This window comes from Felis catus, chromosome A2, assembly GCF_018350175.1.
Source record: "Felis catus isolate Fca126 chromosome A2, F.catus_Fca126_mat1.0, whole genome shotgun sequence".
Lineage (NCBI taxonomy): Eukaryota > Metazoa > Chordata > Mammalia > Carnivora > Felidae > Felis > Felis catus.
In genome coordinates this window covers 144,059,301-144,084,452 of record NC_058369.1, presented here as the reverse complement: position 1 = coordinate 144,084,452, position 25,152 = coordinate 144,059,301, and the positions used below count along the sequence as shown (strand labels likewise).

General features: G+C 38.0%; 1 protein-coding gene across 3 annotated transcripts in view; it reads left to right on the top strand.

The window, feature by feature from the left end:
- The first annotated feature begins 5,276 nt into the window (after nucleotides 1-5,276).
- The window catches only part of ZNF800 (zinc finger protein 800), a 45,034-nt gene continuing 25,158 nt past the window's right edge, over nucleotides 5,277-25,152 (top strand). For 2 of the 3 annotated variants that reach the window (XM_045052714.1, XM_023250532.2), the window contains exons 1-5: nucleotides 5,277-5,416; nucleotides 5,894-6,012; nucleotides 11,086-11,181; nucleotides 20,126-20,269; nucleotides 22,684-24,376. In XM_045052714.1, coding sequence (XP_044908649.1) covers nucleotides 5,952-6,012; nucleotides 11,086-11,181; nucleotides 20,126-20,269; nucleotides 22,684-24,376 — 1,994 coding nt within the window. In that variant the 5' untranslated portion in view covers nucleotides 5,277-5,416; nucleotides 5,894-5,951. Of the gene's footprint in view, nucleotides 5,417-5,893; nucleotides 6,013-11,085; nucleotides 11,182-20,125; nucleotides 20,270-22,683; nucleotides 24,916-25,152 lie in introns of those variants that run through there. The other variant, XM_023250531.2, reaches the window with a different exon arrangement.

Below are 25,152 nucleotides of genomic sequence, written 5' to 3'. Positions count from 1 at the left end.
CTACACTGAAAATAGCATACACCTGAGGAAACTGAGGCTCAAAAGAGGTTCTCACTAGCCTACAGACTCAAAACCCATGAGTGATGGGTAAGGCTAACTAAAATCCAGATTTTTTTTGACCCCAAAGTGCATGCAGTTTTCATGCTTCTTGTTAAGATTTGACTCCTTGTAGAAAATTGGCAGTCAACAGGGATTTTAAATTGGAGAGTAGTACTAGATTTGTTTGGACCACAATTCTGTTGATAGTGTGGAATAATTGAGGGAGAGAGAGATGGCCAGTAGGGGGACCATGGCGGTAGTTATTGCAATGGTTCAGAGATGAGGTTTTAGACTAGAGAATTGGTGGTGCATATGGCGATAGGAAACTGTATTTGCTTGACCTTTCTGAGGTATAACCAATTGTTTATGGTGCTGGGTTAGACATTGGGAATAAGCAAGATAAGAAACCTGTATACAAGTAACTTTCATTACTTTGTATTTGTGCATGTGATCTTCTTTATGACTCCAAGGCTTCTGTCTTGAGAGCCTAAATGGACAGGATGTTGATTAAAATTTGGAAGAGGAAGAGCAGTTTGGTGAGAAGTTCGGTTTTGGTCTTGTTAATTTTGAGATGCTGGGGGAAATTTAGATGGTCTGTCTCCTGGGTAGTTAAGAGTTTAGAGAGGCTCCAGGGACAGGTCTGACCTGGAGAGAAAATTTTAGTAATAATTAGCATATATGTAACTTGAAGCATAGGACCTGGACTCATACCTATATTTAAATCTTGGCTCAGACACTAATTATCTGTTTCTCTTTATGTAAAATGGGATAATATCTAACCCAGGATCTTTGTTAAGGATTCAGTGAAAAACTAGAAAGCACTTAGCACATTGTCTGAGTTCAAAAAGTGACAAAATTGTCATTAGCTATTATTATTAGATTACAACACAGACTTATAAACAAACTCCATTATAACAAAAAGCAGTTTTTAAAAATGGGATTCACTTAAATGTTATCTGACACGCATTTGAATGGCAGACTTGTTTGTCAAGGATGGTTTGGTGCCCACGAGGCAGCATGGTGCATGCATTATGCCACGTGGCTAGCGAGACTTAAATGTGCATTAGTGCCAGGAATGAAAGATACAAGTCCATGTCAGAGACTTTCTGGTAGGCGACTTATCTCCAGGGCAGCAACCCAGGTATAAATAACCTACTCCTTCCTCTCCTTAAAATAAACATCTTACGAAAAGCATTATCTTCTTTTTTCATATTATGTTGCTGCCCAACACTTAGGTGTTAAATTCTACATAGTTGATAATCAATTGTTTAATATTCCTTCCTCCAAATCAATTTTTCCATGACTCTTCTTAGTCTCTATTTTGGCTCAAATGTTTATTTTTGAGAGAGAGAGAGACAGAGGGGCAGAGAGAGAAGGAATCACAGAATCTGAAGCAGGCTCCAGGCTCTGAGCTGTCAGCACAGAGCCTGACGCGGGGCTCGAACTCACGGACCGCGAGATCATGACCAGAGCTGAAGTCGGACGCTTAACCGACTGAGCCACCCAGGTACCCCTTGTGTTGCTATTCTTAAAGGAATCATACAGCATTAAAAAAATTCAGCAGCTTTAGCTAGTATCATTCTTGAAATGATCTGTGAGTGTATACAAAGATCATCACAATAATTCTCCCATTCCTATATGCATGTCCTTTTGAAATGGGACTTTGCTGTTCTTCCCATCAAGAGGGGACTCTCTGCTGTCCTTTTGATCTACTTTGACTAATAGAATGTGGTAGAAGTGAGATCATGTAACTTCTGCAAGAGGTCTTATAGCTTCCTGTTTGTACCTGCCTGACATGCTGCCTACATATGAAGCAGCCCAGGCTAATCTCGAGGAAGAAAGGCTAGGGGGTAAGTACAGACAATAGTCAATACCAACAACCAGTCAGGACTGTGCCCAGTTAAGATGCCAGATGACTATATGCATGATCCCAGACAAGGCCAGTCGAAATCACTGATCTATAGAATTGAGAGTACATAAAATGGTTTTAAAGAACTATTTCTAGGGTGGTTTCTTATGCAGTAATAATGTGTACGTGTGTGTGTGTGGATTTATGGTAGAATTTTCCTGCCTTGAAGATGAGACAATAATTTTAAACCATAAAATGGTCTTGGGTTAATCATTGGGATGTACTTCCAGACTTTAGAGATCAAAAAGTTCCTTAAAGCTGTAATAATGTGTCATGTAGGTTGTTGCAGTGAACAAGGAAAGGGGAAGACAGATAATTTTTCTGGGATGATTTGTGCAGAGTCGTTTTAGAGGTAGGATGATAATTCTAGATGTCCAAAGTCTAAGCTCTAGAGCCCTGTGAAATTTCAATTAAATTCTTGTGATTTAGCAACTCCATTTCCACTTCATAAACTTGTACATAGCATTTGAGTACATTTCACAACTGACAGGATCTACTGGCTCATCTTTCACATACAGCGTGATCCAAAAATGGCTATGATGTGGAGGGGCGCCTGGGTGGCTCAGTCAGTTAAACGTCCAACTCTTGATTTCAGCTCAGGTTATGATCTCATGGTTTATGAGTTTGAGCCCCACACCAGGCTCTGCACTGACCTCATGGAGCCTGCCTAGGATTTGCTGCTCCCTCTCTCTCTGCCACTCCCCGCTTGCTCTCTTGGGAATAAACATTTAAAAAAAAAATGGCTATGATATAGCGTAGGCAACACAGAATAGGCAATACAGCATAAAGGCTAAGGTCATGAATTTCAGAGCCATACTGCTTGGGTTCAAATGCTGGCTCGGTTGTCTGTCAGCTGTGTTTTTGCCTCAGTTTCCCTACCTGTAGAATGAAAGGATAACAAATCTCATTGAATTGTTGATAGGATTAAATGAGTTATTCTTGAGCTTAATACACTAATTAATGTCGGATACTAGTATTGTTACAGAAGGCTCTGTTACTCTGTTACCTTCAGCAAATCAGTTAATCTCTCTGTTTTCTCACTTACAAAATAAGGTTTACAAGATAATTTCCATGGTTTCCTTTTATATTTAAAATTCCATAATTCAGTGTTCAATCTTTTACCCAGTGTTCAATATTTTACCCACACAAACATTCCAATCGTGTCTATAATTCTAATTTCTCAAAAATTGTTTAAAATTTATTCTTTTAGCAAGCAGTTTTGGGGACCCTCTAGTACCAGGGTTACCCTCTAGGTTACTCAGGAAGCTAACCATTCTTTACTCATATGTGGTCAGCAAGAACTCACATATCTGAAGCAGTGACTTTTCAGGTTTATGGCAACTTAAAATTGTATATTCATTTTTTAACTTGTGCTAAGTGTGCTTATAAAAGTAGGAAAAGATCCTCTGAAAATGAAAATATTTCACCTTAAATTTTACCAAAGAACTCCAATGTTAAAAATTACTGTTCAGGTGTCACATTTTTTCCGATACGCTTAAGTATACTGGATACAATTAAATATTACACAAAATGATTTTTATTGGCTGCATAACAAACACCGTCACATGGACGTACCATGATTTCTTTTACATATAAGTTGTGGCATTACATTTTAGTTTGACGTTGTGTGATGCTTCTTGACAATGGCACAGAAAAAAATGATCCAACATAACACTCATGTGACTGGTGTGTAAATGTACAGTACCTGGAATTCCTTTAGAAAGGTGGATCGGTTTCCTTCCTTTTCCTGTCACCCCTATAATCAAGCTGCTACAATCGCTCAAGACCTATGCAGATGCTCCGTTCAGTATTTTTACAATAACAAGTTTATCAATTAATTACTGGACCGACCACAAACTTTCCTATGCATTTTGAAAACAGATTTCAGCCACAGTTTGCTCTTCCAAAATACACACTGAGCCTACCTACTGCTAAACTGCTCTTTCAGGACCCAGCAAACCGACAATTTCGGCGCGAGGAGCTAACAATGCGAATGGGCTTTTTTCTCCCTTAAAATTTCCCGACCGTCGGTGGACACGTATTTGCTTGGAGAACCAGAATTCCGTTCCGGGCGGTGAGGAGGCAGCCTCTCCTGCCCCAAGAGACGGCCACACGGTTTTGCGGAATTTGACAGACGACCTCGATCTTCGGGGATTTTCCGAGCAGGACGCGGGCGCCGAAGAGGAGGGAAAGTGCATACTGCCCATGTGACGCACCTTCGCCTTCAGGTCCCAGAAGCGCAGTGCCGCTGCAGTCCTTGCCGATCCTCCACCACTAGTTTTCCTCCCAAAGACCTGATGAAAACCACCGAGTTCTGGGAGGCACGCTTCGAAAATTGTTGGTTTTTCTTTTTTTAAAAATCGGCTTTTACCATTTTATAAGTGTGCTGACAGTCTTTTCGGAGTCACCACTACTTACGGCTCACCCATTTGCCAACCTTTCCCTACAGTTCATTCCCGTGCTTTTCCAACCCTCCCAGGTTTGGTTCCACTCAAAGGAGAAAAGCGAGAGCAACAGTTTGGTCGCCCATCAGCCCGTCCGTCTCCCGGGCACAAACGACCCGGGGCTTCGGCTCTCCGTCGGCCCGCAGGAGGACGCGCGTACGAGGGGCCGGCCCGGGACACCGGTCGCGGCCCGAGGGCCACCGGCCAAGGTTCCCTCGCCTGGCCCGGCCGCGGCGCGTAGCCTCCCCACAGGCCCGGGCGCCCGGCCGGGCGCATGCGCGCGGCGCTCCCGGGCGTGCCGGCCACACTCCCCCCACCCACTCGGAGAGCTTGTCACTTCCTGCCCTCGCCCCATCTCCGTCCGGGGTCAGTCAGTCGCTCCCTGTCGCTGCGGGAGTCTCTGCTTCCCCCTTCCTACCCGCTCCGCGGCGGTAGCTGAGGCTCTTCGGGGAGGGGGAGACGGAGAGAGAGAGAGAGACTGACTTAATAAAGTTTCCTGAAACAACAACTACTACCAAAAAAGGCCCAAGGTGGGGGGGACCCCCATTCTTCCCCGCCCTCTCCAAAAGCCTGAGGGACCGTTGCAGGTGGAGCGGCGCTGGGGGGAGCCGGGCTCCGGCGGCAGCCGTTGCCCCGGCGAGGGGCGCCCAGGTCCTGCCCGCTGTGGTTCCGGCTCCTTCGGTGGCGGCTGCGGCTTCTGCGGGGCGGTTCCTCCTGTCAACTGCCTGCGCCCGCGCGCCACCCGCCCGCCCAGCTCCACAGCGCGGAGGGACGCCGTGAGCCGCCGCCTCCGTCGCCGTCGCCTCGGGCCGCGGAGGGACGTGGTGAGCTGTGGCGCTTCCGCGTCAGCGCCGGTGGGGACTCTTTGGGAGCGCGTCGGGCCCGAACCCCGGTTCCCTTCGCGTGGTCCGCCGAGGCTGCGCCAGGTGGGGCCCGAAGCCGCCTCCCACGCCAGGCTGTCCCCGCGGCTGCCCGGCCTGCCTTCCTTCCTTCCGCCTGCCCGCCGGCCCGCCCTAGGAGTTAAGTAAGTTGGGCGCACTTGGTTATGGGGACGGGGGCTCCGCCGGAGAGACCCCAACGCACGTGCGTGGCGGGAGAGCGCGGCGAGGGCCGGCCTCCGGCGGGAGTCGCACCTCGGCCGCCCCTGTCGCCGCGCCCGCCGCCCCGCGGGCCCCGGCGCCGGCCGTGCCCGCCGCGCTCCGCGCCTCCGTCTCCGCGCGCGCCCGCCCGGGCCGGCGAGGCCGCTGCCGCCCGCGCAGCCGGCCAGGCCCTCGCCTTGCGCTGCGCGCCCCGGGCTGCGTTTCCGGGTAGGGCGGTGAACCTGTGCGGGAGTTTGGGCTGGAGAAGCCTTCGTGCATGTTTCTTTTTCAGCTCTAGAGGAAGGTGCGGGTCCGTGGAGGGAAAACGGAGCGCGCGGGTGGAGGGAACGTATCTGGAAAATAGAACCAGAGCCCCCCCAGGAAGTTCAGGGTGAGTGACGGGTTTGTGCTTCTTTCAACAGCCAAGCCGCAATGAAGAGCTTCTTACAGTGAAAGGAAAGTAGGTCTCGCCCACTGAAAATGCCTTTAAGGGACAAATACTGTCAGACTGACCACCATCATCACGGATGCTGTGAACCAGGTATACTCCTTTCTTCTCCAGTTACTTTGCCCCCCGTCAGGGTCACTTTGCCTTGTGTTTCCTTCCTGCCCAAGAAGTCATTGCTAAGGAAGCAGGCTATAATTTTCCCCAGCATAAAACTAGTTATGAAACTAAAAGCTTGTACAAACAAGAGGTTTCCCCTGCTTGATCCCTTAAAAAAAGTACTGCAAGTGTCACCTTAAATCTTTTCCACAAGATCAATCACTCAGTCCCTTTTCCTGCTTTCAAGGCAGCCTGCAGTTAGTAGTATACCCCCTTGCCCTTTGAATGTTTCAAACTGAAGAGAAAGGAGAAAATAGGTAATAGAATGCTAGCATTTGTCTTCGTGAAAGTGGATTCATTTAAACTTTTGGAAGTTAAAGTTTCTCATGCGTTTTTATCAGGGAATAGCGGTTAGAGCCAAAAAATGAGTTTAGTTTGGGCTAAAAAGTTTGTTAAACTCAACTTGTTGGGAGAATCCGCTTTTTGCTCACTGCAGCCTTTAAAAATTTTTTTCGACAGAACACAGTGTATGGCAGAATAAAAAAAGCTGGTTTTTTAGGTAGAATACGTAAGTGTTTTTACTTAAGGATCCATAAGGATAGTGTACTCAGTGGAACTGTTTTTAGTTGGATTTATGGAATGAAAAAGTTCCTTTTTTGAGTCTCATGAAGAATATTAGAAAACTTTGATAAATGGAGCATATAAACTGTTAAGTTTTTCTAGTTATTAGAAGTTTGATGTGTTTTGTCACAAACACATAGAGGTACAACTTACAAGGGAATCATTGAATACATATGTGACCAGACCAGACAGAGGCTATTCTAGTTTAAAGGCAGGTGTTTATCATTATTTTTGACCTAAAAGGTATTAGAACTTTTTACACTTGTGCTTGTTTTTTGTTGGAGTATTTTGACCGCTCCAGTGTACTTTATCCTATATCACAGTAGACTTCATTTCAAGTAGTGAACTTTTTTGACTAATGGGAAAAAAATGGTAGTGGTAAAGAGGAAGAACTCCCATTTTCAGAAAACTTTGGTACACATGAGAATAAAATTTGCTGTGACCCATCCCCCCCACTGGCTTGCTGGAAATCAGTAATAACTTACTTCTGCTAATAAAATAGTCCCAGGATGGGACCCAGTTTCTGTTCAACTGTCCCTGACCTATGTAATTTTCGGCACCCCTCCATACTGCGTATTTTGTGTGTCATTTATGTTTTACTAAATATTGGAGTTTGCTAGTTTTGAAGTAGAAGGCTGTGAATGCCTTTTATAATTGTGTTCTGCTGACCTTTTATTCTAGTTTTGGGGTTTTTTTTTGTTTTTGTTTTTTTGTGGTTTTTTTTTTGAAAACATTTCAAGTCATTTAAGTTGAATTAGTTAATGAAATCATTTTGTTAAAGCTTCTTATTTAGGAAGAAGTTTGTGTGTTCATTTTGTTTCTTTATTTCTTTGACAAGTTATTATTGAGCACCTGTTAGGTGCTAGGTACTGTCCAAGGCAATGGGGATGTAAGTGGCGAACAAAACAGATAAGGTCATTCCCTTATAGAACTTTTGAGTGGGAAGAGATGGATATAAAGTAAATAAGATAATTTGTGGCTGTACCTTATTTAGTGTATTCTGATAATTAAAGTTTCCTAGAGACTCCAGTGTCTTTTGAAAGATGTTTTTCACAGTTGAACTTTTTAATATGTATTGGAACCTCTTTGCTTTTTCTCCCTCATTAACAAATCATCTAAGTTGCATTAATTTTAAAAGTTAAACTTTCTTCTGTGAGAAACTTTTTCAGTGACCAGGTCAAAAGTAGTTAGTGTCTCTTTGCTTTCTTAGCTAGAATTAAACACTTTCCAAAGACTACTTTGGTGGAAAGCTAAAAGTTTGTTAACCTGTAGAGTAGTTAATTGTCATTATTTCAGAGGAAGTTATGTGCTGAGTGGGAGGATATTTCCAGTACCAAGAGGAATATGTTATGATGTGATAGTTTTTGAAAGAAGATGCCTTCAGTTGGAGGGAAGAAGATAATATGGTGTTTGAGAAATTCTTCTAATGGCCAATTACCAGAGGTCTATTCTCTTGAATTATGAATGGGGGTGGGGTGGGGGAGGGTTCCTGGATGAGAGCACCGTGTTCCTGAGGAGGCCTTGAGAGGATGGTCAATTCGTAGTGAAGGGTGGTGTTATAAGCCTGTCAGTGTATGTGAAGTACTTTTTTAGTTATGTTTTAAGAATGTTCCTGACAGAAATTTTCAAACATTCAGAAGTAGAGAGAATGGTATAAGGAACCTGATATAACCGACACACAACTCCCATCAGTTATTAATACATGGACAATATCTTTTCGTCATGTATTCTCCCCTTCTCTGCAGTTCCCTTCTCCACCCTCCAGCTACTTTCCTGTGCTCTATTGTTTGTAAGTAAATGCCAGACGAAAGATCTTTTAAAGCACTCGTTTTAAGCTAGGAGAGACTGTTGCAAAAGTAGGTATTTGATTCTGGGAAATGTGTTCTTGGAAGGGTGTAAAGACAGATGTTAACTTCTGAGTGTTTGGGTATTTTGATTGGAGGGTGATGATGGTTTTTTTCCTAATGGTCATGTAAACTGATCTTGGGAGGGATGATGGGATATATGAAAGGAAACTTTTATAAAGTACTAATATATAAATTTTTTTAGGGTTGAGAGTGTATTTTCAAGTGAAGAAGCTTTTTGTTTGTTTTGTTTTGTTTTTTTACAATGGGAACTACACAGATCTGTATATTAAGTGGATGTATCTGGATAAGTAAGCTAACCCTGGGGTTCTTACACACATGTTGATGTGTTTCGTGGTAGCAGTGTTCTGAAGGTGATTAGGTAACAAAATTTTGCTCTGGCTTTGAAATCAGATGTTGTCATGTAGAAGTGGAAGATGATGTATTATAGAAAGTTTTCTGGAGCATTTTTAAATGAGGAAAGGGGACTCTCAGGACGAGTTATCATTTTTTCCCCTTATCCCTTCCTTATTCATTACTGTTTTTTTATTGTCCCTTTCTAGATTTCTTGTCACTTATAGAGCCAAGCCTTGATGCTTTTGATTCTTTACAACTATAAAATTTTTACCCTCTTTTTGTAGTTAACTACTATTTTTTTGTTAACTTTTGTCACATGTTATAATGTACAAATAGTGAAAAGAGATCCATCTAATCCCAATAAATGGTATCATCGATTTATTTACAAACTTCTGCTATTGTATCTTTAAGGGGTTGAATTCTCCTTCTCTTAGATTTTGGAGACAATTTTTCAGTTTTTTGTGTCAGAAAGCAGTTGATTTGTACATGATGATGTTGGTCGTGGTGGTGGTGATAGAACATTTATTGAGCACTTACTATAACATAGGCTTTGTTTTAACCAGTTAACTAGTTTACTTGCATTAACTCATTTAATCCTCATACAACCCTGTGATTTGGGTACTTTTATTATCCCCATTTTAGAGATGGAAAAGAGATCAGAGAGTTTAATTTGCCTTAGTTGTATCTAATAAATGTCAGAAAAAAAAAATTTGGTGCAGTAAGTCCAAGTCTAGAGTTGGACTACCAATTGGTAGAACACTACCAATATCAGTGTTCTCAGAGTGAATTGTGGGTGATTCATTTAAAATACTCCTAGAGTATCTCTTAAAATTGGGAAAGTGTACTTGATAAAATCACTTAGTCCTGAGACATAGTCCCTCCCGTTTGGTGACCACTGAGCACCAGACTTGAAGACTTAAAGAGAATCTAAGGCTGTGTGTATATACTGAGCACAGCAAGCTTTAGCCCCCTTACCAGAAAGCTAAATGCTGTCCAAGACCAGGTCCTGAAGCAGTAGCAGCACACATCATTGTTTTCCCTCTTAATTTTCCCACAGACTGGACGATCCTGGGTTTAAGATGGTAATAGTTGAGTAGAACATTATAACATATTGAAAAAAGAGTTAATTAAAGTGGCTGGTGTTTTGTACCACAATCATGTCTTTATTTGGTATCTGATGGGAAAACTCAGTTTTCCTTCGCAGTTACTTTTTATCATAATCTAATTTATTACATAATTACACTGTGAACCTGAGAATTTTGGAAGAGACCTTTGTATATGAAAATGAAAAAATTTATTTTTAAAGTGGAAATATTATTTTTACTCATTATAGAAATGTGTTTTTTCTAGCATGCACTCTTCTAAAAGCCCAGGCAGGCTCTGAAGCACTAGTGAAGTATGAGGCAGAAAGTGAAAATCACCCCTGTAAAACCCGCTGACAGAACCCTTGTTTTGTTGGTATCCCACCAGACTTTTTGTGTTTATATTAACGTCTGTACATACACACATGTACGTTAAACTTCTTTCTGTATTTATTGAAATACACATTAATATGAGTGAGATCATATTCCACAACCTGTTTTTGTTGGTTAATCAATCTATTACTGACGTTCTTTGTTGTTAGTATATGTAGATCTAGCTCATGCTTTCTAACAGCCATGAAGGATTCCATTGTAGGGATATTTCATAGTTTATTTAGTCTGGTTCCTGTTGAGAGACTTTTAAATTTGAATTTTTTTTCTGAATTATTTACAGCGCTACAGAGTGCTGCAGTGAACATTTTTGAACATCTATCATTGTGCACTTCACTAGTTCTTTCCTTAGGCAGTGGTTTTTGAGTTTTGCTCTCATAATTGCCTGTACATTTGTACTAGATTGTCCAGAGGGTTTTGGAATGGTTTATGAGATGTGGCTAGGCCATGATTGCCCTAGAATTTTGGTTAAATACAGTAGTTCTTCTTCAAGGGGAATAAAAAGGCAGACATGACAAATAGGTACTAAGTAATACCAAAATAGTAAATCTTTGTGTTTGAAGCCTTACGTAGCTTTAATTTAGCCTTGAATTGAGGGTAATTTTATTTTTTCGCATTATTTCATTTTGCCTTACAAAGATGCTGGTGAAATATATACAAACAAGTGTGATTATCGTTAACATGATTGTAGCAAACCATTGTTTTACTTTAATAGTAAATGATTTAAATAACCCTTTTTTTGTGGGGATTGGGGTGGGTGTTTGTCTTCCATGTAGTTTATATCCTGGAACCTGGAGATGCTCCTTTGTTACAGCAACCACTACAGACATCCAAATCTGGTATTCAGCAAATAATTGAGTGCTTTCGATCAGGTATGAATGTTTTAGGATGTATTTTTCAACCTTCACATCGTAGTTAAAAACTACCTAGAAATCCTTAGAATTAATTTTTTTTAAATATTAAAATGTATACATTGGTTTTATAGAATACTTTTAATTGCCATATTTTAAAAAAGTGGATGAATATTGACTTGATCTAGATTCTTTTTCAGTAGTATGTATTATATATTAATATGGAAATAAGCTTGTTTATTATAAAGAAATATATGTGGTATTTTTATTGGTAAAGTGCCTCTTAATGATTTATTTTTATTTTTTGGCATATTCTTTATAAACTCTCAAAGGTGAATTCTACTGGGTCTTTAAAAGCATTGGCAGAGTAGACTGTTTATTCACAGCGTCTGAGATGTCACTTATCTTAGATTAATTACTTTATCATCACTCTTTATGTGACTCCCCTTCTTTGGCCTAACCCTGGAGTTTCAATATCTTAAATAGAACACAAGATAGGAAAAATACTTACTCCAGCCCTGGGATCTTCGGATGCAAGTGTTTAGCTTTTCTTTCTATTAGATTATTATAGTAATTGCATGTATAATAAGGGTACTTGTGCAGGTGCAATCCAATGCTTTAAAATAGTTGTTGCTTACTACATATACATAATTGAGAACTGTCAGAACTGTGTTATCAGTAAGATCTTAGGTTGCTCTGATTCTTATAATCCACTTATCCACCTTTTGTAGATTTGGCTTCTTTGACGTCGTAGACTGTTGAGTTAGATATAAATAAGCAGACACACATGATTGATGGGACACCTAACTGATGGAAACTTAGAAGATTAGAATATCTTTTGTTATCATTCTAAAGCTTACTATTTTAATGAAAAATTTCTAAGATTCAAAGGAAAAGATAATTTATATGTAATAACTTGTTTTGTGTTAATAAATTCTTTGAGGTGCTTGCTTTTAAGTCATTGTAAAGAGAAGTGGCATCTATTTGTTTTATTTTAGGATCTAAGAAATAGATTGTTCCTTAATCTAAAATAAAAAAGGTTTTCTGACTTTATAATATCTATTTCTTGGACTTTTCATCTATAGTTCTCATGGCATTGCTTTTATTTATATTTAATTTAGTTAAGTATTGAGTGTATACACATGCCTTGCTCATGTTGGATGGTGGTAATTAGGTTTACCTAAATAGGTGGTAGACCTACTTAAGGATGTTTTTTGTTTTTTTTTTTACTTTTGATAGTTGCCCTTCATTAACAGAAGTAACTGATGAGTCAGATTTTCCTTTAGTAAAGACAACTACAATTTTACTTATTAGGAGCCGTATTTATAATACATTTCTGGTGTAACAGGAGAATGGTTAGTTTTTGTAGTATAAGAGTTTTGTTAGCTATTTTTAATAGAGAAATAATTCTTTTGCACTTTCTCCTGGAAATGAAGATAATAGCTTTTCACATTTAGTTATATTCTTTGCTGTAGGTTTTTAAAGTCCAGAATTTACAGAGAAAGACAAATCCCATATGATTTCACTAATAGGTGGAATTAAAGAAACAAAACAGATGAACTGTGGGGGGCCGGGGAAGAGAAGAGAGGGAAACAAACCACAAGAGGTTCTTAATGGTAGAGAGCAAACTGAGGGTCGATGAAAGGAGGTGAGTAGGAGGTTGGCTAGATGGGTGATGGGTACTAAGGAGGGCACTTGTTGTGATGAGTGCTGGGTATTGAATTCAAGTGATGAATCACTGAATTCTACTCCTGAAACCAATATTGCACTCTATGTTAGGTAAATAAAATTTGAATAAAATTTAAAAATCCAGAATTTGAAATTAATAAGGTTATTTTATACTACTTCAATTTATTATAGTCTTATTTGATTAAGTAAGAATTGGTTCATTCATAAATGCTTTGTCTTGTAAAATATCCCTTTCCAAGAAGATCCTGTTTAGAATCTGTGTTTAACTGTGGAAGGTAAATATTTAAAAATGAAATTGTTTTCTTTTGCACTGTGGTCATATCTGTTTTCTGTGTTTGCTATTTCTTTACAATCAGAGCTAAAGAAAAGGGTCCGTGAAATGGGTAAAATGTTTTTTTTTAAATGTCCCCAGCAGATTTGCCTTCTGAGTTATGTTTTATTTAGGCAAATTTTGAAAGTACTATAAATTTAAGGTACCCGCTAATTTAAATTAGAAGTGATTTAGAAATATGCTTAGCGATACAAAGAAACTAACTCTGTATTTAAAAAAAGAGATTTTTTTTTTTACTTCGTCAACGCGTCTCAGTACTAAGCAATTTTAATTTCCTCAGGATCGTAGTCTCTCACATATCTGTGTAATCTAAAATCTACTAAGATAGCTCTTTAGCACTGAAGTATCCAGGTCCTGGCTGACTGAAACTTGGGGTGGATAGAATGGAAGCTTGGCCCGCATGACTTAGGGACCAAGATCCATTCTCACCTTGTAAGTTCCTCCTGGTTCCATTCTACTCCCAACCACACCTTCAGTGACTCATTTCTTTCTAGGCTCTTTCCTTTACAGCTGGGTCACACACATTGCATTTAAAGAACCATCTGAAGTCCATGCTTTTGCTCTTGTTAACCTATAGAAACTAAATCAGGTTGGGTATTAGTAATGTCTTAGGATATCTAGCTTAATCTTTAAGCTCAGTTAGTTGTCTTCAGCTACTGTATCATCTCTAAGTGACTCACCTTCTTCAGCCTACACTGGACTGTCTATGATCTGATATGAATTCCTACCCAAGCTGCAAGTTCATAAAAGGCTGAGGAAGGAGTTCTCTCATTTTTCAAGTCCACAGCCCCCTGTGTGCTATACTGACTGCTTGATCAGGTTTGACTTGTTCTCTTTGCCTCACACTTCAGTTTTTGCTTTGGACTGTTTTGCTGGCTTTAAGTTATCCTTCTTGACCTCTAATATCTCTTTATTTCTGGCTGCTTCACTTGTAAATTAATTTGAGTAGATTTTTTTTTTTGGAATTAAGTAATATTCCTATATTGGAATAAATAATGTTACTGGATTAAGTCATAAATGCCTGTGGTTTAAAAAAATAATGAAGTACAAAAGGATATAAAAAATATAAAAATGAGTCTCTTTGCTCAGGCAACCACTGCTACATGGTTTGTGTGTTTTCTTCCAAGGCTGTCTATACATATAGCCCTCATTTCCCCCCCCCCCCCCCCCCCCCGGTATGAGTAATAGCTGACTCTGCGCCCTGTTATGTATTTTTGCTTTAACAGTACATTTCACTGTTGTTTGACATCTGTTCGTAGAGAGATGCCTTATTATTTTAGGCTGCCTATTTTGCTCCAGACTATAGATTTTCTACTCTGAAATCCCTAATGGTTGGGTGACTTTGAGACATACTGTTTGCTCTGAATCCTTGGCTTCTGGTACTGCCTTGACTGGGCCCTGCCTTTTGCCTGAGTGCTGCCCTAGCTGTGTTGGTTCTTCTAGGATCAATCTGTGTGACTTGGCATCCTCAAATTTCCTCCTTTCTATTAACACTTTTAGCTTCCTTCCTTCCTGATCTCTCTCCCCAAACTGAAGCAGAATTTTAAGTAACAGCAACAACAACAAAAAGATGTACTTGCATGAGACGTTTATTAAAATTGATTTGATTGAGCTTAATAGTCTTTTTTAGTCTCTCAGCCTTCTGCTAGAGGCAAAGGAGCTATTGAATATCCTAAGGGTAGAAACAGAAAAATGGAGAGAAAAGAGAATGATAATTATTTAGTTTGGTATTCAAAACTGGTCTTTAATATGAAGTTGATACCTTTTTTTGAATCCTTGTAATATATAATATTGAAAAAAGAGGTAATATATAATATCGTAGAAAAAAGATTCTGCCTATAGAATACAGTACTGTGCAAGGAAGAGCATCTTTTCTGAATCTTAGGGAGGAGTAAATTGTGGTGAAAAATGAGAATTAGCTTTTGTGATATTTGCTATTGCCATTATCATCTTAAGTTTAGGTTTGGTCATTTAACTTCTTAGAAGAGTTTGTTTTGTTTTGTTTTTGTACTATTTAAAGCAACATTACTTGTATTTAGTGTAAGCTGTGACTGGATGGTGATGCCTCCCTCAGTCCTGACTCTGCAAACAAAAACTTAGCTTGGAAGTATGATTTATCATAGATACATAAGAGAGTGCCATGGATTTTGTTTTTGTTTTTTGGTTGTTACATAACAACTGTAGGAAATTTAAAATCAGACTAGATATTTTTTTGGATGAATAAGAAAGGTGTAGATTTATTTGTTTGATTTGTTGTTCTTACATTCTTCTTCAAAGCATATCATCTGGGGCTGTGTTCCTAGGAGAGCAGTCATTTATATTAGTTTGGAAATTTCTTAAGGGCATAGATCAGATCCTTCACTTCTGTGTTTCCAGTGAATAGCATTGTGACCTAATATTTAATAGGTGTTCAGTAAATGTTTGTTATACTAAACTAAAAGATTCACCAAGTAGGCACTAGAATAATTTTATTCTACTTATGAATTTACTGTAGTGTGTGGCAGTGTTCCATAATTAACCTAGTAATTTTTTTTTAACCAGCTGGTTTTAAGATAATAATTAAAATTTTCTTAAGTTTTCCCTGTTTTTTACCTTCAAGAACTTTTGTTAAGAGAAGATCAGCTAGAAATTTCCTTTGTATACCGGCCTTGAAAATCAGTTTTGACACAAATTATGGATTTGCTTGCAGTGTTGAGATGATACTGTGTTTAAACAGTCATGCTAAAAAAGATTGAGCTCATGTGTGAATCATCAATAAAGCAAACAGTATACCACTTAAAAATAATTATTGCTACAATTTAGGGACGCCTGGTGGCTCAGTTGGTTGAGTGTCCAGCTCTTGATTTTGGCTCAGCTCATGATCTCACAGATTGTGCCCTGCATCAGGCTCTGCGCTGACAGTGCCCAGCCTGCTTGGGATTCTCTCTGTCTCCCTCTCTCTCTCTCTGCTCCTCCTCCACGTGCGTGCATATGCACACATGCTCTCTCTCACAAAATAAATACATAAACATTTAAAAATCCATTATTGCCACAATTTAAAATGGTCATTGACCAACATATTCATGTATTAAGAAAAAAATGAAAGCTTATCTTTCTAGCACAGAAGAGTTATAATTAATATCACATCATGTAAGGTGAGTGCAATCTACCCTACTGTAAAACTGAATACTGATTTCTTTTGAAAAAATCTTGTAAACATTTTTCTCAGTACATACAGAATATTTGACATTAAGGAATAGCACATGACTAAATCCTTGATGAGGTTTAAGTAATTTTTATGAGCACCTATTATGAGAATCTGAAATATTCACTAATTAGCTAATTTCTAGGCATCAAAAACTTACCCTTTGGAGGGCTGGTTTTTTGGAAGGATACTGATTAATGATCTATGTAAGCAGTAAATAGTGCATCCTAAGATAATTTTAAAACCTGAGGCAAGAAAAAGTTATTAATATTGGAAAAGGAATAATTAGGAGTAAGATACCCTGGCTCTTTCTGAATCAAGAGCTGTGGAAGAACTTTATGTTGCTGTTTAGATGACCATGTCTGTTGTTGTCTCAGGTGGTAGAAAGTTTTAGCTATTGACAGAGGCAGAGTTGATTGGCTGTGCCTAATTGTTAGTGAGCAAAGCAATAAGAAAATACTAGCTGATGAGACCATTATGACCGCATGGGAAAAACAACAAAACCTTAAATGGCAACTGCTAACTTAGGGAAAAACTTCTGTTGTCTGTATTTATGGAATGGATGACCTCTTATTTTTCTCATTTGTAAAATGTAGAAGTTGAATTAGAAACTCTTTGAGGTCTAGGGGCGCCTGGGTGGCTCAGTCAGTTGAGCATCTGACTTTGGCTCAGGTCATGACCTCACGTTCATGGTGAAGTTCAAGTCCTACGGGTTCTGTGCCTACAGCTCAGAGCCTGGAGCCTGCTTTGGATTCCTTGTCTGCCTCTCTCTTTGCCCCTCCCCTGCTCATGCTCTGTCTCTCAAAAAATAAAATGAAACATTAAAAAAAAAAAATCTTTTAAGTCTCTTGACTTCCCAGTCAACTTTACAATAGGCTAAAAGAAAGTTTAATTTATAGAGAAGGTTTTCTTTAACATAGAGTTCTCCAATATGTCATTTGACAGACATCAGTCAGGCATGGTTCTGAGGGCTGGGAATACAGTGGGAAGAATAAAGATACCTTCTCTTTCCTCTTTGAGCTTCCACTTCAATGGGAGTACAGAAAAGTAATTACAAGATAGTGGAATAATACAGTATAGATGTACAGTGTGCTATGGGAGTAGGGGGTGAAGAATTCTTAAAAAAACAGGAGCGATCAGAAGGCTTCCTGGAGGAAACAACTAACTTGGAATTTGAAGGATTGCTGGAAGTGAGCCAGACCAGGGAAATGGAAGATTGTTATAGGCAGAGAGAAGAACCTAGGTGAAGGCCTGAAAAGTGAGAGAGCGAGAAATTGGTGAACCTGTGGCTCTGAAAGAAATTTGATGTACCTGGATCAACACGACATGCTTGTGTCTGTGCATGTGCATGTTGATGTGTGTGTGCATGTGTGTGTGTAGGTAGGGTGGGGTGGGGTGGGGGGAGCATTTCTGAATGAGTATTAAGATTGATTGGTTCAGGTTAGAGCTAGAGACTTGTTTTAGGGGGATGTTTATTGGGAACAGATATACACTCTACTGAATATAACTAGCTCTATAACTAGGACTAAATAAGAATCTATACATAGATATAGACTTTTTTATGGTTGAGAGAATCTTACAGACAAAGTGAGAGCTCTGATTTAAGGATGCAGTCTTATATTTTTAGCAGTAACTTTTTTATGTGTAACCTCATACTTTCTATTTAAATCTTCAACTGAATTCTTAACGTTAAACCTAGTTCAGGTTATTTTTGTATTGCTCTTCAATCTTTTTTGACTATCTTTAAAGGCAGAATTGAATCTTTAGTATGGGTCTAGCAGGTAATTTAATTTAGAATTGAAGTGTGCAAAAACTTTCTATGTTTTCTTTTTACTTTACTACACTTAACCGTACTTGGGAATTATAGGTAGATCAAGTAGAGAGGTTTATCTAAAATATTTTTATCATTAGTCTACCTCTCATAGTTTGTCACTTAGGAGATTATGAACTAAATATGTTAGCAGTATATTGTCAATATATTTTGTAATGTGAAGTGGAATAAAGTGTGTGTGTGTGTGTGTGTGTGTTTACTTTTATATAAAGAATATACTCAAGCTGTCCTCTGAATCTTTTTAAATTTGTGTTTTCTGATTTTGTGGTAATATGGTTTAGTGCAGTAAACATTGATTTGAATTTGAGAAATGGTGGAAATAATTTCATTATATATATATATTTTTTCCAGTAGAAACCCAGATGTGTAATTTAATTTTTCTGGGATTTAGGTTCATGTTTTCTTTCATGATTCTGTAAAATACGTTTGGTTTGGTTTGTTCATTTTACAAGGTGGATAGTAAAGTGTGTTTGCTCTTTAGTAGTCCCAGAGCTTAACAGAGTGTCAAGTGCTTGCTGAGTGATAGAACACTTTGCACCTAGATAGTCTTAAAGTTGTTTTTCTTTTTTTTTTTAATTTTTTTTTTTTAATAATGTTTATTTATTTTTGAGACAGAGGGAGACAGAGCATGAACGGGGGAGGGGCAGAGAGAGGGAGACACAGAATTGGAAGCAGGCTCCAGGCTCTGAGCCATCAGCCCAGAGCCCGACGCCGGGCTCGAACTCACGGACTGCGAGATCGTGACCTGAGCCGAAGTCGGACGCTTAACCGACTGAGCCACCCAGGCGCCCCTTAAAGTTGTTTTTCAAGACACTTTTGTTTTTTCCTCTTTAGTTTAAGTCAATATCATTATCATTTTTATTTGAGGAAATTAAAGGCTAATTAATTAGTAAAGCACTGCAGATCAATTTTGTCAATTTACCTGTGGCAAAACCTTGTAGGAAATAATGACAAAAGATCTGTTTGTGTTTTATTCCTGGTGGATATTTTTACTTTAAAGATTAGATGCTTGTTGCCATTTATTTTTTTTTCTTGCCTTTTGACCTTCTGTCATAATGCTTAGATTCCCTAGATCTGTGGCATTTCTTCAACTTATCTTTATTGAGCATTGTGAGAGCTGAACACTTTAGTTGTAAATAAGACAGGTTTGGTTTTGGCTGCTTTGGTGTTTATAATCTAGTGGGGAAGACAGGCTTTAAGTTAGTTTAAAGTGTAGAACTATCAGTATTTAATTAATTGTACTTGAAGTGAGTTTTTGAGGGAGAAAGAATTTGAATAAATGTATAGTGGTCTCAAGAGGCCTAAGCAAAATTCATGTTATGGATAAGGATTCTGTACTCTCACACTCAATGGCCAGAATTCCATATTGGCCTAGAACCTGAAGTAATTTGAGTTTTAAAAAAGTCACAGGCAGTCTTGGGACACAGTTCTGACTTTCTTTAAGGAATCAGGGGAAAATGTATTACAGAACTCCATCTTCATTTCACTGCAGAAGAGAGCTGTAGGAACCAGCCAGATACTTTGGCAGGGAGTAAAGGGGGTAGGGGAGGAAGGGGCATGTTTAATTCTTCTTTCCCATTCCACATCTATTGAATCAGAATCTCTGGAGGTGGGTCATGTACATCTTTATTCCCAGGTCATTGTGATGATCAACCAGATGTTGGAGTGACTGTTGGGATATCCTAAGAATTGATTGGCTGCTGAATTAGAAAAAGAATATCAGTTTTAGCTGTCATAATATTCAAATGATGATGCGATTTTGCTTAAAATTTAGTTTATAACTTAGTTCCGAATACACTATGGTAGAAGTTGGCAATGTCTGTATTTTATTTTCAAAGAGTAATTGCACTTTGGATTGTCAACAGTGGTTGCCCAGTTAAAAGTGCATGTTAAAGTTATCTTTTGTGTTTTCTTTTTTTTTTTCCTTCAGGAACTAAACAACTTAAGCATATTTTATTAAAAGACGTGGACACTATTTTTGAATGTAAATTATGCCGCAGTCTCTTCAGAGGATTACCAAATTTAATTACCCATAAAAAATTCTACTGCCCACCAAGTCTCCAGATGGATGACAGTAAGTTTTATTCATATATTCAGTTATGCATTTTATAGTTAGTTAAGTATTCATATACTGTAGCTGTATGTTTGTGTTAAAATGGTATTGATAATTTAATGATGGAGAATAAAATCAAACACTCGACTTAATGTTTTATTCATTTTCTTAGATAGGTACTTTCATATGAGTGCTTTTTGCTTCGGTTTTTCTAAAGATACAGGAGGCTCGATTTATGAGTATATTTATTTGTATTAAAATACTGGGTATTGTTTTTGAATGTTTATGTAGACCAGATAGTATATATTCAGGATTTTTCTAAGTTAAAATATGAGTGCTTGAAGGGACTATTGATATTTTTCATTTTCACTTAACAACTTTTTACATATGACTGTTAATTTACTAAGATTACTGTTAAGTAAATGAGGCTAGAAATAGGGCAAAGAATGAGTAAATGAGTTGATTTCTTGGGGATGGTGAAGAGCATTAAAAAATATTAATCTAGGGGCGCCTGGGTGGCACAGTCGGTTAAGCGTCCGACTTCAGCCAGGTCACGATCTCGCGGTCCGTGAGTTCGAGCCCCGCGTCAGGCTCTGGGCTGATGGCTCAGAGCCTGGAGCCTGTTTCCGATTCTGTGTCTCCCTCTCTCTCTGCCCCTCCCCCGTTCATGCTCTGTCTCTCTCTGTCTCAAAAATAAATAAACGTTGAAAAAAAAAAAAAAACAAATAAAAAAATATTAATCTTTCCATTTTTTTCTGGGTCTTGGTTTGAAGATTAGTTTTGTTCTCAGTTAAATTTATTTATAGATCAGTCAGTTTATCAGAAATTAGATTGTCTTATAGGCTAGCTTGAGATCTGAAATAGCTTTATGTGACAGAGGCAGGTTGAGGCTAATAATGTCTTTGTGGAGCCACATGTTTGTTGGATTAAGTATACCGACCGTGTACGATTAAGTACGCAGTATACATAATGGTATTATTTTCTTACTATAAAGAACCGGTACAAGTTCCTTAAAATATTTTATTAAGTAATAGGTTACATTCATTATGTCTTGTTCAGGGGTTTAACTCTTTGCGGACTTACAAATTTACAGAATTTGTTTTCTCGGTTTGATACTATAGTTCATTATAGATTTTGTGTACTTTTCAATTTAACTTTTTTGGGATGGGAATGAAATGAAAACTCCAAATATCTAAAGTACCACTTTAATTACTAGCGTGAAGCTGATATAAAGTATATTATAGCACATAATTGTAACAAAAATTCCTCTATTTGGAAATTTTTCTTACCACTGTTATATCTTGCTATACTTGTTTTTAATCATTGAGATATAAATGAAAAGGCAGTCTATGGGGATAAGTTTTAAACCTGACCTTTTAATAATTGAAGTACTAGTAGAAAATCAGTTATTTCTGATAGTTATTCTTTGCAATTTTTTAGTGTAGAGTTGACTTTTAGACATATAGATAAATGGATTTGTTGGATTATTGTGTACTTCTCTTGGCAATACTCACTCTAGAAATACTTCTGTGAAAGTGTTATCCTTCCTGTAGACACTTCTTTATCCATTTTAATTAGGAAGATCACTAGAAGAGCAATAGTGAATCATTTCTTGATTTCTAAATGGATAGCCAGATTTGGTGCTGTATTTGTGGCCAGATTTTAGAGTTGTGTGTGGAAACATAACTAGTGTTAGATAGTTCTGGGATATATAATAGGAATATTTGGTTTCCCATAAGGGATGTAATTATTGTACAAATAAAACTACCTCTGTTTTTTGAGTAAAAATCTATAGTTTTTAATCACTTGCTTTAATGGTATTGTGTCATGTTAAGAAAACATTGAATAGGACTGAGTTTAGCACTTCTATACATGTCATTCACATTTATATCCTACAGATTTTTCTTTTCCAATTCTATCAGATGTCTATACAAGTAGACTAGATTATTTATTATGGATTAAGTTAACAGGACTGCTGTTATGTTTCCTAAAAAAAGAATCACTTTTATATAGAATAGTACATTCTTCATGATGTTTTATCCATCTTGGGTTGTAAGAACTTTGATGTGCCTTTGCGAACCTAAAAATTTTAGACTAAAAATTTGAAATACTGTTTTTATTGTTTAGGACACTCGTGTATTTGTATTAAGGGCACTGAGAAGTGGAAGTAGCTCTTCAGATTGCATTTATTCTTAACATTTCTGTGCCATGATGAGATTTTAAATTAATTTTAGTTTAATTAATACTAATTTTTGTAAAACTACATTAAATGTATAAATTATAAAATACAGAAAAGTAGATAATGCTCTTATAAAAAAATACAAACCAGTAATGTAATAAGTTTTAAGGTAGAAGTTCATAATACAACTTTAAATATTAGAGAGCTAGAGCAGGCTAATTATTTCAGATTAAAATGTTGTTTTTTTTCTTAACAGACCTTCCTGATGTAAATGATAAACAAAGTCAAGCCATAAACGATCTCCTAGAAGCCATATATCCAAGTGTGGACAAGCGAGAATATATTATTAAGCTAGAACCCATAGAAACTAATCAAAATGCAGTGTTTCAGTATATTTCAAGGACTGATAATCCTACTGAAGTCACAGAGTCAAGCAGTACTCCTGAACAAACCGAAGTTCAAATACAGGAAACTAGCACTGAACAGTCTAAAACAGTACCAGTTATAGATACAGAGGTGGAAACTGTAGAGCCCCCTCCTGTTGAGATTGTTGCAGATGAAGTTGCACCTACATCTGATGAGCAACCTCAGGAATCACAGGCTGACTTGGAAACGTCTGACAATTCTGATTTTGGTCACCAGTTGATATGTTGTCTTTGTAGAAAAGAATTCAATTCCAGACGAGGCGTTCGTCGTCACATTCGAAAAGTACACAAGAAAAAGATGGAAGAACTAAAAAAGTACATTGAAACACGAAAGAATCCAAACCAGTCCTCTAAAGGACGCAGTAAGAATGTTCTAGTTCCATTAAGTAGGAGTTGTCCAGTATGTTGTAAATCATTTGCTACAAAAGCGAATGTAAGGAGGCATTTTGATGAAGTTCATAGAGGACTAAGGAGGGATTCAATTACTCCTGATATAGCAACAAAGCCTGGGCAACCTTTGTTCCTGGATTCTGTTTCTCCTAAAAAATCTTTTAAGACTCGAAAACAAAAGTCGTCTTCAAAGGCTGAATACAATTTAACTGCATGCAAATGCCTCCTTTGCAAGAGGAAATATAGTTCACAAATAATGCTTAAAAGACATATGCAAATTGTCCACAAGATAACTCTTTCTGGAACAAACTCTAAAAGAGAGAAAGGCCCTAATAATACTGCCAGCAGTTCAGAAATAAAAGTTAAAGTTGAACCAGCAGATTCTGTAGAATCTTCACCCCCTTCCATTACCCATTCTCCACAGAATGAATTAAAGGGAACAAATCATTCAAATGAAAAAAAGAACACACCGGCAGCACAGAAAAATAAAGTTAAACAAGACTCTGAAAGCCCTAAATCAACTAGTCCGTCTGCTGCAGGTGGCCAGCAGAAAACCAGGAAACCAAAACTTTCAGCTGGCTTTGACTTTAAGCAACTTTACTGTAAACTTTGTAAACGTCAGTTTACTTCCAAACAGAACTTGACTAAACACATTGAGTTGCACACAGATGGGAATAACATTTATGTTAAATTCTACAAGTGTCCTCTTTGCACTTATGAAACTCGTCGGAAGCGCGATGTGATACGACATATAACTGTGGTTCATAAAAAGTCATCCCGCTATCTTGGGAAAATAACAGCCAGTTTAGAGATCAGAGCTATAAAGAAGCCCATTGATTTTGTTCTAAATAAAGTGGCAAAAAGAGGCCCTTCGAGGGATGAGGCAAAACATAGTGATTCAAAACATGATGGCACTTCTAACTCTCCTAGTAAAAAGTATGAAGTAGCTGACGTTGGTATTGAAGTAAAAGTCACAAAAAACTTTTCTCTTCACAGATGCAATAAATGTGGAAAGGCATTTGCCAAAAAGACTTATCTTGAACATCATAAGAAAACTCATAAGGCAAATGCTTCCAATTCACCTGAAGGAAACAAAACCAAAGGCCGAAGTACAAGATCTAAGGCTCTTGTCTGGTGAGGAACAGTTACAGAGTTTTGCTTTTTTCCCCCCATCGAACTAAAAAAAATCATTTGACCATAATTTATAGCTGGTTCCATTTTAATACATGTTTGCTTCCATATATCTTATGGCATTGGGAACTGCAAGAGTAATGTGCATATTGCATTTACCTCTTCAGTGACCTTTATTCCAGTGGCTTGGGAACAAAAGTTAACTTCAGAACTTATCTTCCACAGGACAATGCATTATAGTTCTAGGTAGATGGCACAGGGTCAGTGCTTTCCTCTCAATGTTGTAAAATATATACGTTTATATTGGCTTATGTTTACAATAGAAGTCTTCTGTTTAACTAACTTTGCACAGGTTTAATTTGATTTAGTGACTTAGTCTACTAATGAATACATTGTAGGAAAAGTTAAATATATTAGAATGAATTTGTGAAGGCGATAATTATAGGAAAAAAGTCTTTTGAGGCACTGTAATTATTGTAAAAATTAATCTGTGACGGCTAAATAAAGTGCTGCACTAAGAAAAAGAAAATCCCCAAATTGAATTTAGAACAATTAGCATTTATTATTTATGTTTAACATAGTGCTTCCAGTCAAAGGGGGGAACTTGATAAACAAAAGTTTGGATTTTTTTTTTCCTTCTCCTTAGGAGTGTGTGTTAGTTACTGTTTTTAGTTTTGATCTGCGGAAAAAGTGATTATTTAGGTTCAAATTCTTTTCCCTTTTTGTTTAAACAGACTTTTTGTGATCATTTCAACATAGTTAATATTATTAAGTAGATT